Source organism: Mus pahari, chromosome 18 (assembly GCF_900095145.1).
Source record: "Mus pahari chromosome 18, PAHARI_EIJ_v1.1, whole genome shotgun sequence".
In the NCBI taxonomy this organism is placed as follows: Eukaryota; Metazoa; Chordata; class Mammalia; order Rodentia; family Muridae; genus Mus; species Mus pahari.
Genome location: NC_034607.1, coordinates 44676517 through 44692498, shown reverse-complemented (window position 1 = coordinate 44692498; position 15982 = coordinate 44676517). Strand labels below are relative to the sequence as shown.

The 15982-nt window shown below is 40.4% G+C and overlaps 1 protein-coding gene across 1 annotated transcript in view; it reads left to right on the top strand.

Annotated features, from left to right (window-relative positions):
- The window catches only part of Heatr5b (HEAT repeat containing 5B), a 77128-nt gene that overhangs the window by 31527 nt on the left and 29619 nt on the right, over window positions 1-15982 (top strand). Inside the window, exons 21-25 of the mRNA XM_021217681.2 lie at window positions 1342-1511; window positions 9800-9944; window positions 10264-10503; window positions 10929-11180; window positions 14855-15036. Coding sequence (XP_021073340.1) covers window positions 1342-1511; window positions 9800-9944; window positions 10264-10503; window positions 10929-11180; window positions 14855-15036 — 989 coding nt within the window. The remainder of the gene's footprint in view (window positions 1-1341; window positions 1512-9799; window positions 9945-10263; window positions 10504-10928; window positions 11181-14854; window positions 15037-15982) is intronic.

Below are 15982 nucleotides of genomic sequence, written 5' to 3'. Positions count from 1 at the left end.
CCAGGGAGTGGCAATATTAAGAGGTGTATCCTTGTTGGAATGGGTGTGTCATAGTGGGGATAGACTTACATACCCCCAACCTAGATGCCTGGGAGTATTCTGCTAGCAGCCTTCAGATAAAGATGTAAAACTCTCAGCTCCTCCTGTGTCATGTCTGCCTGGATGCTGCCATGTTCCCACTTTGCTGATAATGGACTGAACCTCTGACCCTATAAGATAGCTCCAATGAAATGTTGTAAGACTTACCTTGGTCAGGTGTCTGTTCACAGGAGTAAAATCCTAACTAAGACAACAGGCAAACCACAGCAGGTGTTAGGGTTTCACTGGCAGTTGTAGCGGGCTCAGAAGCCTGTATGTAGAACAGGCTGTCCTTGAACTTGCAGTCTCTGGAGTGCTGGGGTTAAAGGTGTACACTCCTGACTAATAGCATTTTTAAAAGTCTTGAGCAGAGAAAACATTTTAAATGAAAGTCTGCTTGGACATCTTCCCCCCAAATGGCAAGGAAGTTCTTTTAGCCTGAGATGCTGAGTACTGCCTCCATGGGCTTATTTACTCTTTTTAATTCTAATACACCGATGGGTGTGTCACCTGTCACTGAGGCAGCTAGTTCAGGGAAAAGGTTCATAGAAGGTCGGCTGCTGCTATTTTTGAACTGGATCTTCCTGATGGTGAATTCAACACTGAATTCAGTGAGTCATGACTGGATCCTGAGCGTGTAGACTCAGAATCCCCACTTCCCTTTCTGTTTATTTTATGTCTTGAGAAGGCTGACTTTCTATTTATTTTTATATCATTTAATGACGACACAGTTCCATGATATGTATCACTTCTATTTTACAGACAGAATATGAAAGTAGAGAGGGACTACACATGACTATATGATTGCCTTAACTAGTATATGTACATTTTACTTCACATTAAAAGAAAATTTCAAACACTTATATTTGGCAACGAAGTTACTATACAAGAAATATGTAATATATTTTCCTTAATTACCTCTAAGGTTTTATTATTAGGCAAGCAGTATAAAGTTGTCATAATGAAAGTAGAATTGTGTTTGTTGAGTAGAGAACCAAGGAATGAGAAATCCTTTGGCAGAAGACTGGTAGTTATAAAGGATAGTATGATTTTTTTTTTAAAGGAATTAATTTTTAAGACATTACCTTGCAGATACAGTTGTGTTTCATAGTCGTATTTGTGGACTGCTCAGGTGGTTTTTTAAAAACAGTCTGAATACTGATTTGAAGAAGGGTTTACCTAGAAGATGGTTACTTTTTAGGAGTCTTTTTGTGACACTACTAACACAGTTACACTTAGAATTGTCTTTTATTTTCCTGTTAGGAAATGCAGCGACCATATCCACCATCCGCTCCTCTTGCTTGGTGGGCTGTGCCATTACCCAGGACCACTCTGATTCTCTTGTTCAGGCAGCTGCCATCTCTTGCCTTCAGCAGCTTCACATGTTTGCCCCACGACATGTCAATCTTTCCAGCCTTGTTCCTAGCCTCTGTGTAAGTATGCAGCCATGCCATTCACCATTTTATACTGAGAGCTTTAAAGTGTCTTTATTCAAAACACCAAACTGGTCCAAAACAAAAAACATACTGGCTGGATCATACGTTTTAGTGTTTAAGTTTCAATAGTTATCTTCTTTTCTTTTATTTATTTTTTGTTTTAAATTTTAAGAAATATTTTGATGAGCTGCTCATTTCCTAGCTGAGAACTTGCTATGTGTGGTCCCATCCACTCAGAACTGTGTTTCTTAGTGCTTGAATGATGGCTTCTGAGATCTGCTGCTGTCTCTGCAATCTTCAGTGTGTCCATTCAACAGATATTCACGGATTGCCTGTTAGATGTAAGGCACGGGGCGGACTTCTGCAGGCACTTGTACAAATAAGACAAGACGAAACCTTTGTCATAAGGTTACAGCTAACAAGAGACAGTGAACAATAGCTATTTACAAAAAAGATAAGAGCTAGGAAGACTGTAGAAGGTTGGTAGAAGGTTGAGAATGTTGCTCAGTGGTAAAGCACTTGTGTAGCATTTAGAAGGCCCTGGGTTTGATTCCCAGCAAACAACAAACAGAAAAGAAAAGGCATTCGGTAACATAAGGAGTATACAACACAGAGCCTATCATAAGCCAGACATTGAGAAACTAGTTTCCTGAAAAATAGTACTTAAGGTGTGTTATGTAGAATAGGATTTAGTCTGTAGACTAGCACAGTATCAGAGTATTCAGAGGGAAAAGTAGGCTGTGCCTCTGTATGAGAAGTATGATATGTTTAAAGGTGTGGTTAAACCTGGGAGAAGATGTAAGTATGGACAGCAGAAAGCAAGGTGGCTGGATAGCTAGCCAGGGGGCAGATAATGCAGATGTTCATAGATAGTAAGACCTTGGACTTTATTCTATAACAAGGAGTCATACTCTACAGGCAGGTAACATGATCAGATCTGTACTTTCCTCATTCTATCCTCATTACAGTAGGCTAAGAATCTTAGTATTGTAGGAGAATGATGGTAATGGTTTGTTTTAGGTTGTTTGCAATTAGAATAAGGTGGAAAAGGATGGATTCAAATGATGTTTAGGAGGAATTGACAGAATGAGTTGAGTAATTGGCCCTGAGGGAAAAGTAAGAAGGATGTTTTAGGTTCTGTCCTGTGCATGGTGATGGAATTTCCTGTGACTGGCATTGTTGGGCAGGGTTGGGAAGTGAGATACCATTATTTGGTTATAGGTATGTGACTGATTACACAAACCTGGAGCTCAGTTAAAAGTGAATGGAGTAAGCCAGGCGGGGGTGGCACAAGTCTTTTATCCCAGCACTTGGGAGGCAGAGGGCAGGCAGATCTCTGAGTTCCAGGCCAGCTTGGTCTACAGTGAGTTCCAGGACAGCCATAGCTACACAGAGAAACTCTGTGTCAAAAAACCAAACCAACCAAACAAACAAGACTGGATTAGGGAAGTGAGTTTGGTACTGTAAGTCATTTAGATGACCTAAGGGAGTAGATGAGATCAGAGCAAGTGCTGAGTGAGAAACCTGCCATGGTAGATTTATAAAAGATAAGAAGACTATCAGAGGAGTAAGAGTAAGTGGGAAGGGGAACAGGAGGACACCAGTGACATAAGAAAGACTGAAGGAAAAATAGAGGGTGTGTATTCACACAGGCTAAATGCAGTAGCAGAGCAGTTAGCTGTATCAAATACTGACAAGGCCTGAGGAGAGCTGTAATATGCCCTTTGACCTTTGTTACGTGATTGTTTGCTGCAAGAACTCACTGGAAGAATGATGGCAGTGGAAGCCAAATCAATTAGAGAAGGAGCACAAGTAGAACCTCTTTGTAGACATTTGGGGTGTTGGAGCTGGAGTACTAGCTGCTCTTCAGAGGATCCAGGTTCAATTTCCAGCACTCACATGATAGCTAACAATTGTCTGTAACTCCAGTTCCAGGGGACCCAACATCCTTTTCTGGACTCCTCAAGTACTATCTGCACATGGTACACAGAAATATATGCAGTCAAAACACCTCTACACATAAAATAAAAATAACACATGTCTTTTAAAAGCTTCAAAAAAAAAAAAAAAAAAAAAAAAAAAAAACAAAGTGGTTGAGGAAGTCAGTGTCCAGGAGGTCTAGGGGATAAGAGAGACTTTCTTTCCTATAGTAGCAATATGTGAGCCTGTTGCTGCCATGCTGATGTGGGGGAGCCAATAGAGGAGGAGTATTAAGCATCCAGGAAACAGAGGAAATACTTTATAGTCCAAGTGGATTTTAGTGGAATCGAGTTTCCAGGGCATAAGCAATGGGATTGCACTTTCACTGCAGCCTGATGAGAAGGAGACGAACAGAGCCAAACCTGGGCTTAGAGAGTAAGGATGTTGTCTGTTGATTTCATATTCGTAAGGAAAGAGCAGACTAACTTCTGTGAATGAGGGATTTAAAGTTGAGGATAATGGAATATAGGACATTGAACTAGCTTGAGCATTATAAGAGTCTCTGGTAGAACAGGGAGTTCATTATAGATTAATGACACTCTGGCTCCAGTATGTGATTCATGATTGGATAAATTTTGCTTAATTATGATTTTTTTCATATCTGTAAATGACTTAGATGAAGACCATAAGAAAGTAGACTTCTGTGCCTTCATAGGTAGACTTTGGGCATTCAGGGTAGCATAAGGGAAGGAAGATTGCTAATGACATAGTGCTAAAATGACAGACAGTGGAGCCTCATTTGGATAGGAAACCAAGAGGAAGATGGAGAAAGATACCATAGATGTCACCATCAGAGGGTGTTGCTGGGGGGAAAGGAGGACCATGTGGGATAATAAAAGGGCAAGATAGGCGATTCTGGGTTTTGTGTGGCATATTTCATTTTACTCTATAAATATACCCCTACTTAGGGAGAAATCGGCAAGTCCCAGGCCATCGTGGAGTTTGAATAAGTCACAGGATAGAACCAAATGCACACAACATGTTTAAAAACAATCTTGAAAGAAAACAATAGATTATTAGTGTGTGTTGCCCTCTATAATAGGAAACTGAGCATTTTGCCAAAGCTGTGACCTAGTGTAAGCTTTGAGGGCATAGATGGTATCTGTTACATACCCAATACGGCTCAGACAGGTAACTGATGAAGACACAGACTTAACCTTTCTGGGGTTTCTGGTTTCTCTCCATTTTTTCCTTTGAAAACATAAAAAAAAATCTTGGTTTTTATGTGTGTGAGCATGTATGTACCACCATGCACATATAAATGTCAGAGGACAGCCTTAGATTGTCAAGCTTGTCTGATACTGAGTCTTTTGGTGTACACCAGGCTAGGTGGCCTTCAGACTTCCTAGGACACTCCTGTCTCCCCCTGCAGTTTCTCAGTAGGTGTTCTGGGATCCCACAGCCAAGCACTGCTATGTCCAACTCTTACATGAGTTCTAGGAATAGAAACTTAAGGCTTGAGCTGCAAGTGCTTTGCCCCCATTAAATTAACATTGCTCCAGACCCCATTTTTTTACTCTTTATTATGCTATAGAGGTTGACAGACCATAGCAAAAAGGATCTAGTAAAGCAAAAACTGACTTAACTGAGTGGGTTTTATCACTAAGCTGCAGGGAACACAGTGAGTTTCCTATGTCTAGCACAAGCTAATGTTTCCAAGCTGACTCCTTGGTGGAACAGCTAGGGTTTTATTACCTGGCATGTCGGAATACTTCCCTGAATCGTTTCCAAAAGACTGGGTGAGCGAGATTATTGTCATCTCAGGGAGGGGGTGGCATAGCAGCTTAGAGATGAAAAGAGGGGCATTCAAGTGGTTGCCCAAAACCTCTCATACAGTTTACATTTACCAGATGCTAAGACATTTGCTAAAAATAGTCTGTGTGTGAAGTCATTCAAAGTAGTGAAATGAATTCAGACTTCAGTAAATTCACATCAATCAATTCTACTGTCCTTGTCACCAGAAATGGACATATGAAGTTGTTGTTTTTAGTAGCTGAGTAGTACTCCATTGTGTAAATGTACCACATTTTCTGTATCCATTCCTCTGTTGAGGGACATCTGGGTTCTTTCCAGCTCCTGGCTATTATAAATAAGGCTGCTATGAACATAGTGGAGCATGTGTCCTTATTACATGTTGGAGCGTCTTTTGGGTATATGCCCAGGAATGGTATAGTTGGGTCCTCCTGTAGTACGATGTCCAGTTTTCTGAGAAACCTCCAGACTGATTTCCAGAGTGGTTGTACCAGCTTGCGATCCCACCAGCAGTGGAGGAGTGTTCCTCAAGAAAGCAGACTTAATTGGAGATTATGTATCTGTATTAACCAAAAAAGCAGTCATTTTCTTGAATTTTATTTTTCCTCATAATTGATGGTTGATTTTTTTGTGTGTGTAAATACAGATGCTCTTTAGCTCATGAAAGAATTAGGTCTGGATAAATCCTTCATAGGTTAAAAATACCAGAATTTGAAAATACATGTATGACTCTTAACCTACCAAGCAGCATAGCTGAACAAAACCATGAGTTGTGCCCACTCTTGGCTGCTCATGCAGCTGACCTCATGGTTGACTATGAGAGCAAGCTTGATGCCAGTGCTGAGCATCATTACAGGGGCCGATCACACACCGCTTGACTGGAAAACTGACTGCCAACCATGGTTCCTTCTGCATGTGGATCACTCTCTACTCATATAACTCAAAGAGCTTTAAGCCAGGCTGTTAAGGCAGAGAGCACGTACAAAGTGTGTAACATAATAGTATCCAGAACTAATCGATTTTTAATTGTTCTTTAATTTGTGTGTGTGCGTGCACATGCGTGTGCGCATGCTTGCTTGAGTTTATGTGCACCACATACTACAGGTACCTACAGAAACCAAAAGAGGACTTCAGATAACCTGGAACTTGAGTTACAGACAATAGCTATTTAATGTGGGTGCTGGGAACGGAACCAGGATTTTCTTTAAGAATAACTAGCAATGTTAAATGCTGAGCCATGTCTCCAGCTATCCATTTTGTGGGCTTAAGATTTACAGCCACCCCACCCTGTTACATCAAACTGCAGCTGGATAAGCATATCCTCTCCCACTGAGCCTAACAAGTCAGCCCAGCTAAGGGAAGGGGAGCCAAAGGCAGGCAAGAGAGTCAGACAGCACCCTCTTAAATTGTTAGGGGACCCACATGAAGACCAAGGTGCACATCGGCTACAGATATGTAGAGGACCTACATCCAGCTCCTGCATGCTCTTTGATTGGAGGTTTGGTACCTATGGGAAACTCCCCTTTTCTGAGGAGAAGGGGAGGTGATAATGGAGGGAAGGGTTTGTGAGGAGTGGGGCTGAGAGGAGAGAAGGGAGGGGGCTGTGATAGGGATGTAAAGTGAATAAATTAAGTAATGAAGAAAAAAAGATTTACAGCCATGGTATCATTACAGTTCAGTGTGGACTGATTACCATACTGCATCTATAATGTCACAGATATAAAGAGAAAAGGGATAATTACACATCAGAGACACTGCATGGGGCCTTTAAAAACATTTGTAATTGAGTGTGGTATCACATACCTGTGATCCCAATATTTGGTGGGGAGAGACAGAGAATTTGGAGTTCAAGTCAGATTCAGCTACATTGTGAGATAGACTCTTGTGTGGTCTACATGAGCCCTGTCTCAAAACCAAAGTAAAACACTTTGTAAACTGGAATGTTTCATTTCAACTTCATTTTGGCTGGCCAGTGTATTTTCTTTGTCTATAATTATCACATAATTAAAGTTTCATAATATTCTTCCTAAAGTGATTGTTGAAGACAGCTGTGTAAGGTGGGGTGGCCATTATATAGATAAATCATTCAAAGCTCTGACCGAGTGATGTGTTCCCCATGTGATATGACTGCGCATATACTTTCTAGTTTACGATCTATGTAAGTTTGGGAAAATCTATATTTTAGGAAGAAAAATAATTTATTTATTAGGATTTTCTCCCTTCAGTTACATTAGTTTTCTTAAGATTTTTATAGACTGGTTTATGCAGATATATCTTTTTCTTTTATTGGTTATTTTATTTATTTACATTTCAAATGTTGTCCCTGTTCCCAGTCTCCTCTCCGCAAACCCCCCATCTCATTCTCCCCTTGCCTCTAAGAGGGTGTTTCTCCACCCACCCACTCCCATCTCACCAGTCTAGCATTCCTCTATGCCGGGGCATCGAGTCTCCACAGGACCAAGGGCCTCTCTTCCCATTGATGCCCGATAAGGCAGTCCTCTAATATATATGTAGCTGGAGCCATGGACTCATCCATGTATACTCTTTGGTTGGTAGTTTAGTCCATGGGAGCTTGGGGAGGGGGTCTGGTTAGTTTATCTTGCCATTTTTTTCCTATGGGGTTGTAATCCCCTTCAGCACCTCAGTCCTTCTCCTAACTCTTCCATTGAGGTACTCAGGCTCAGTCCAATGGTTGGCTGTGAGCATCTGCATCTGTATTAGTCAGGTACTGGCAGAGCCTCTCAGGGGACAGCTATAACCCCCTTAAACCTAGAGTTTGACTATTACTTATTTATCTATGTCTTATATATTATATCCCTACTGTAGTTTCTCCTCCCTCCTCTCCTCCCAGTTCGTCCTCCTCACCTCCATTTCCATATCCACTCCTCCTTAGTTTCCCTTGAGAAAAGAGCAGACCTTTCAGGGATATCAATGGAACATGGCATATGAAGTTTATGCGAGTATATCTTAAGTAAAAAGATGTTCTTTTTATGTTCATGTGCTTGCTGACTTATGTGTATATCATGTAGGAAGGCTGCTTGCAGAGGCTAGAAGAGGGTGTCTGATCTGCTAGAGCTGGAGTTAAGGCAGATATGAGCCTGGGAAGCAAACTGTGGTCCTCTGAAAGAGTAGCAGACACTGTTTGTTACCTGCTGGACTGTCTCTCCAACCTCACAAGTGCTGTTCCAATAGCATAGATGTCTTAATCAGGGGTTCTATTCCTGCACAAACATCATGACCAAAAAGCAAGTTGGGGAGGAAAGGGTTTATTCAGCTTACATTTCCATACTGCTGTTCATCACCAAGGAAGTCAGGACTGGAACTCAAGCAGGTCAGAAAGCAGGAGCTGATGCAGAAGCCATGGAGGGATGTTCTTTACTGGCTTGCCTCTCCTGGCTTGCTCAGCCTGCTCTCTTATAGAACCAAGACTACCAGCCCAGAGATGGTCCCCAGCTGGATCTCATGTAGGCATTTCCCCAACTAAAGCTCCTTTCTCTGTGATAACTCCAGCTGTGTCAAAGCTAGCCAGTACAATAGAGATAAACTATTGTAAAGGAATTTGTGTTCTGCATAAGACTGCTCCCCACTTTATCTGTTGTGGCTCAGATTCTTTCTCAAATGCTCACTTTTTTTCTAAGAAAGCAGTGCATAGATAGAGATTTATAATATGATGACAGTTAACATTTAGTAATTATCCTATGTCTGTAGTGCTATGACTGTTTTGGTTATAATCTATTTTTACTCTAGTTCTGTGAATACTATGTTCCCATTTTACAAATAGGGAAATGTAAATATAATCAACAGAGGTGGGATTCAAGCCCACACTTGTACCCAGGACTGAGAATTGTATCTCTGTATTTTACTTTGGCTATTGGAGTGTACTATATTTAATTTTGTAGGTACTTTGCAATGGGATAAGTCTGTAATTAAGCCTCCATTTTTAGTTCTTTTTTATTGTATTCATGTTTGCTTGATTTTCTTTTATTTTGATTAATATTCTTTTTCACGTGTAGTTCTTACTATCTGCTTTGCCCCCTTACTTTCTATTTACTACATTTGATTTCTATAGACTTGTAGGTGACAATATTTCAATGCAACCATGCATAAACTTATGTTATGCTGTGCAGAAACTCCTCTGAATTTCCATTTAATGTATTAGAGAACAGAACTTAGCATAGGTATTTTGTAATGCTGTATTTTCTGTATGTCTTGCTGATACGATCATCCTCCAAAAATGCCATTGTATAATTGTGTTGTATTTGCTTAAAGATTGAATTTTATTATTTTTTAATTATGTATGTTTGTGTGTCTGAGTGTGCATGATGTGTGCAGGTGCCCAAGGAGACCATCCGTGTCAGTTCCCTACGGAGATGGAGTTAACAGGTATTGATGGGTGCTGGGAGTTGAACCCAGGTCTTCTGGAAGAGCATCAAGTGCTCTTAGACTTTCATTAAGGAGCCTCTCAGAAGTAAGGCGTCCTAAAGATGAGTTTACAAGGAGAATGGACTTAAAGGTCTCAGCTGTAAGCACTGTTCTGACTTGTGATGTGACAGGTTCACCTGTGCAGCTCCCATCTGTTGCTCCGACGAGCGGCTGTGGCCTGTCTCCGGCAACTCGCACAGAGAGAAGCAGCAGAAGTGTGTGAATATGCCATGAGCCTGGCGAAGAATGCAGGGGACAAAGAGATCAGCGGTGGTAGTGAGTCTCCGATTGGACAATTCTCTTGTTTAAAATCTTTCATGGTGGGGGGCTGCGATTGGGGTGTAATGTGAGTTAAAAACATACATTATGGGAAAATTCTTTCATATTTCAAAGAGATCAGAATAATCAGTCTGAGAAACCAGAGATTAACCATTAATCTCAGATTAAATTTTAACACTACAGTAAGCAAGTGGAGATCATAGTTAGAAGATATTTCATACTGTTGTGAGTCATGTGTAAGGCTTGGTCTTTAGTGTATTGCTACCTAGAGCATATAACATCGCACACAGATTTACTTGTGGCAATTCCCTTTCAGATGTCAATCCTTTTGCACCTGGAGTTAGTTCTCGCAGTGACATCCATTGCCGGCACCAGGGTGTTAATATAACAGACATGGGGCTTGAGGGACTTCTCTTTGGAATGCTAGATCGAGAGACAGATCGAAAACTCTGCTCTGATATTCACGACACATTGGGGCACATGCTTTCTTCACTGGCAGTTGAAAAGCTTTCCCACTGGCTAATGCTTTGTAAAGATGTCTTAGCAGCTTCTAGTGGTACGTATTTAATGATGCTCTTAAAACAATTAAGATCCTTTTGCTTTTTATATAAGCATAGATATACTTCTCTATTGAGCCCACTTTAAAAAATATTGTTGACTTTCATTCACAGATTTCTATAAAATGTTGAAGGTTAAATCATGGTATAAATTAAGATGCTTTTGAAATATATTTTAAATTCTTTTGAAAGTTCAGCTTAAATATTTACATCTTAAAAATCTCATGCTACTCTGTCGTACAATATAACATGTAATTCATTTTAAATATTCAAGAGAAGTGTATGTACCAATAGCTGATGTTGTCTTTCTTGGTTTCGGATGCAGAAGAAGCTTGTCAACTTTGCTCGTTCAGAGAATGAGAGTTGACTTCTTTCTGAAGCATCGTCTTGGGACGAGTCATGGTACTCTTCTTTCTTGTGGTAGATATGAGTGCGGCAACACTCTTAAGCAGTGGAAAAGATGAAGAATCTGAGAAGAAAGATGAGATGGATGATGACGCCATGTTCACTACACTAGGCGAGGAGGACAAATCAAAGCCTTTCGTGGCTCCTCGCTGGGCCACTCGGGTGTTTGCTGCAGACTGCCTGTGCCGAATCATCAACCTTTGTGAGAACTCAGACCAGGCTCACTTCGATCTTGCCTTGGCACGGTCTGCTAAACTACGAAACCCAAAAAGTAAGTGTCAAGATAGTTCTTCTTTTCCTGGAAGTCCTTTTGATAGGTTTGAGATATTTCACCTCGCTGAGGCATGCTTAAGGCTAGTATGCATTTTACTTATTGCAGATTGCCTCACCCTGAGAGTATCTGTCCCTGTATACTACTTGTTTGTATTTAGAATATTTGTTTATATTTAGATATCTGTGTGTATGAATTTTATTCTTTCAACCATATTAGAATAACAAGGTTTGCAACTTACGTTTCCTCAGGAAATAATCCTCAGTTTAACACTTGTTAAAGAGACGGTGCACTGGGGAGCACATCAGAGTTAACTTTGACTGACTTCTTGCTTGTGATTAATCATGGATGAGTCTGCCAACATCTGTCTTTGTTTTTAATTAAGGTGGGCATTATACCCCGCCAAGTTCCTCCACTTAGACATATGTCCTTGAGAGACTGTCCTAGCTTAAAGGAAATGAATGGCCTTAGTCAAACATTGATACTGTGTACCATAGACTCACCATGTAAACATTTGTAGTCACTGTTTATCTTCTTGGAATTGATCATACTTTGTGTTGCTTACCTTTAAAAGACACTAAAACATACACTTGCTCGCTGACATGACGTTTACCAACAGCCCGCCCATCTCTCTGTCTCTTACATCTTTCTGATTTGCTGTAATCACCCTGACTCCCCAGTCGTGGTTCCTACATTGACTGACCAACAGGCTCCAACAGTACAACTTTCAGGTCCAAAGTCAAATGAACTTTGACATTCCCAGTTAGAGATGGTCAGAATGGTCTACAGCACATTTCAAACTTTCATATTTCACACATGGAAATATGTGAAATTATTAGATAGTTTTGAAAAGGAAAAAATATTTACTACTGAAAATGTCATTTTTTTAACCTTTTGTAAGCATTTTGTGCTGTATCTCCTTTGGATCAAATATTACAGAGAATTCATAAAGTGAGCATTAGGCCCAGTAATAAATATTTTCATTTTATAGTTAAAGAGATCCAGAGAAATTGAGAGAACTGATCCAATAAGAGACTTCGTACCTGTATGTAGTTGTCTCTCTATTACCCTGCTGGTTTTTTGATTTGTCTAAGTTGACAGCATAGATGTATATATATTAAAATGCTTTGCATGTTATAGCAGTGCACAGTGTATGAAATGTGAATCAGGACATAGAGCACATATAGACTGTATATTAGGAGAAACACAGTGAATATAGAGTCGGTATTCATGTCGTTGTTTAGTCCATATTAACTGAGTCCTATTTACTGAATATTGAGAATGTAAAGAGTCAAAATCATAGTTATACCTTAAAAAAAAAACCAATAGTCCAGATGATAGAGAGGTTGACTTATGAATCAAATATGTATGATGTGTCCTGACAGAGGTGTTGGGAAGATTCTTTAAAAGGTTGTTTGTGGGTAGATCGATGGCTTAGTGGTTAAAAGCCCCAGGTTCAATGCTCAGACTATCAAATGATTCTCAAATGCTTGTAACTCTAGTGCCAGACAATGTGATGCCCTCTTCTAGCCTCCATGGGCCTCCATGGGTATGCATTAGCTATTCCATCTAAGAGGAGAATGCTGTTCATGTGCAGAATCTGTTCACAGTATGGTACTACGATTCCCCCATGCTCACAGTATGGTACTGTGACTCCCCCATGCTCACAGTATGGTATTACAACTCCCCCATGCTCACAGTATGGTACTGTGACTCCCCCATGCTCACAGTATGGTACTATAGTTCCCCCATGCTCACAGTATGGCACTGCGGTTCCCCCATGCTCAGTTTGGTACTGCGGTTCCCCCATGCACTCTGCACATACTCTTTGGGTCATGGTGCTTCACAGCTATGCCTGGATGGTAAGATGGTCTCATAAGTCTCAGCTTAGGTTTCAGTATGAAACATGAGCCAACTCTGACTCTGAAAAATGGCAAACCTGACCCTTTCCAGGCCCTTTGGATACATCCTCATCTCCTAGTCTTCCTGTGTACTGTGCTTTAGCTATAGGAATGGTCACTCCTAGACTGCAGTAAACCTCCCAGCCCTCCTAGTTACCCTTTACATTTCCACCCTTTATATATTCACCTGAGATTTTAGAAAAAAGGTAGAGGGGTTTATGGGAGGAGACTGGTAGGGAAAGCAGCTCACATTTCAGATCCAGTTGCTTGATTGGGAGTTTGATAGAGTCCTAGATTTTGTGAATTAGATGACAGAGAGAACAAGAATTATTGTCTTTTATTCTTCCATTTATTTATTTATTATTTATGAATTGTCTTGTTATTTACATTTTGTTTATTTGCATTTATATAGCATGAGTAGATCCATTTTAATTCAGATCCTCCTGTCTGGGTCTTTTTCCCCCAAACTCTGTCAGTGACTTATTATACCTCACAAGGCTGGTTGCTTGTTCTAACCTCCTCTAGAGGAGGGAGCTTTGGAGCCTTCCAGCCAGATTCTCTACCTTCTCTCTTTACTTTCAGTGCCTACCACCAACATACACTCTTTAAACTTTAAATGTTAAATTTGATTTTTAAAGATAGGAACTTGAGGAAACTTGTCTTGTTAACCTTTGGGGGGCAGGGTGAGTCACTGAGTTGCCAGGGCTTCAAAAGACTGCCTTCAGTCCTCTGGACTAGAGCACTTTGAGTGTGATCATTTCTTCTAGTGTTTGTTCCCTGTATTTTAAGTTCACTGATCTTTGTACCTAGCTTGTCCTAATGTCACCTAGCATCTTTCTTGTCATATTGTGTGCCTTATGGCCTCACACTCTCTCCAGCTCCATCACGGTCACACTCTCCTTTACTGTGTGGCAGTGCACAGTGCCTGTAAATTCTTGCCTCCCAATTCTGTTATCTCTTTCATATTTGAACATTTCTGAGCTGGGTTCTCTACGTCTTTGTTCTTGGCACTTTGTCATCAGATACTGGGCATTGTAACTGCTGTGAAGCCAGTGCTGGGTTTTGCTCTTCCTTTAAATTGTGGTGAACTCTGTCCTGGGATGTAGTAAAACTATTGCACTTTGCGTCGTTTGAATTCTTTTGAGATTTGCTTTAAAGGTCCAGGGTTACCCTTGACCTGGTGCTAGAAGTACAAGACTCCCTTCCCATTCTGTTCTCGTAAAAAGTCTTTTAAAAAATGATTTTGTAACTAAATTTCCTGACTACACACTGTTTATCTCCAATAGGGATTGTCAGACCTGTGATCATAATGCAACCCACAAGCATGTTTTGTAAATAGTTTACTGGAATTCATCACACTCATTTCTATAGTATTGTCTATTGTGTTTTCTAAGTACTTTCTGGCTGCTTTCGTAGTGTAGCAGCAGAGTTGAATAACTGCCTTAGAGATAATACGGCCTGCAAAGCTAAAAATAGTATCTGACCCTTTACACAACAGTTCTGCCAGTGTCTGTTCTGAGAGAACTACAAGCCCATTTGGGAAGCCATGTTAATCATGTGTTTGCTTCAGCTGTCAGTGTATATCCTGTATGTCAGTATGTCCTCTAGTTGTCTGTGTTCACGTGGTATTAAAGGTCTGCTGCTGCTCTGGGACACTCAAGTTTTATGTTTTAGACATTGTGGATCATAAGTGCTTTATCGAATTGTTTCCTCTCTTTATGCATTGTACTAGTCTGGGAGAACTTCCCTTCTCCAGTCTGTTTTCCTCTGCAGATGACCTCTTAGTGTTGCATCTCTCTGACCTGATTCGAATGGCATTCATGGCTGCAACTGATCATAGCAACCAACTGCGAATGGCTGGGCTCCAGGCTCTTGAAGATATTATCAAGAAATTTGCATCTGTGCCTGAGCCAGAATTTCCAGGTCATGTGATCCTGGAGCAGTATCAAGCTAATGTAAGTTTTGTGGCTTATTATAGACTAAATGAAGTTTGTGAGGGTCACTAAAGGAGGGAATATGGTCTCTTCGTATGGAACTCAAAGCTTCAGTCAACCTACAACTGGAGAAGGGTCAAACTGTTGGAGCTATTTTTAATCTGTGAGAGCATATCAATGATAAAACTAGAATAGAAATTCCAGTCTTGCTTTCCAGTCTTGTAGCCATGTCATGCCCTGCCATTTAAATGATAAAGGGACATTCACAGAAATGCTGCAGATTTGCTGCCATTGTACATGTGTACCCTGAGGCTGGATGAACAGTTTTAGAAACAAAAGCAACATTCTGTTGTAACCCAAGTGTGGAGATTGACCCTGGTAATAGCTGCCAAAGGCATTACTGAAAGGAGCAGACTTAGGAGATTTTTTTAACCACACATCCTAAACACATCCTAAACTTGTTTTTCCTGCGATTTGTACTCTAAGATTTCAGTCACACAATAAACTAATCCTAGTAATGGGGGAAAGGCTCTATGAATGTTAGGAGAATGTTACATTGGCAAGCAAAATGGAAGTCTTCTTTTTTAAAACTGAAATTATGCCAAAAGTTGGTTTCATACACACAATGTCTTGTCTAAAAGCTGCATTCAAACCAGGTGGTGGGCAACTGCTTTTACCCATCCCTAAAAGCCAGTGCTTTTGAGGTAAGATGGTTTTGAGGTGTTTTAGTGCCTCTTAATTTTTATTATTCCTCAGTTATTGATTCACTTACATGAGATTTATGCAAGAAACACATAAATACTGTTAGAAATATGCTTAGAAACTACATGTGGGGTGGAGAGGAAACAAAAAACATAACAGACTGCACTCATCGTTGATTACATATGACTATCAGAAAATCCCATTTACTTTTAAACAAAACCAAAAGCAAAGGAAACCAGATAGCCCCGTGGGCATACTTTCCATA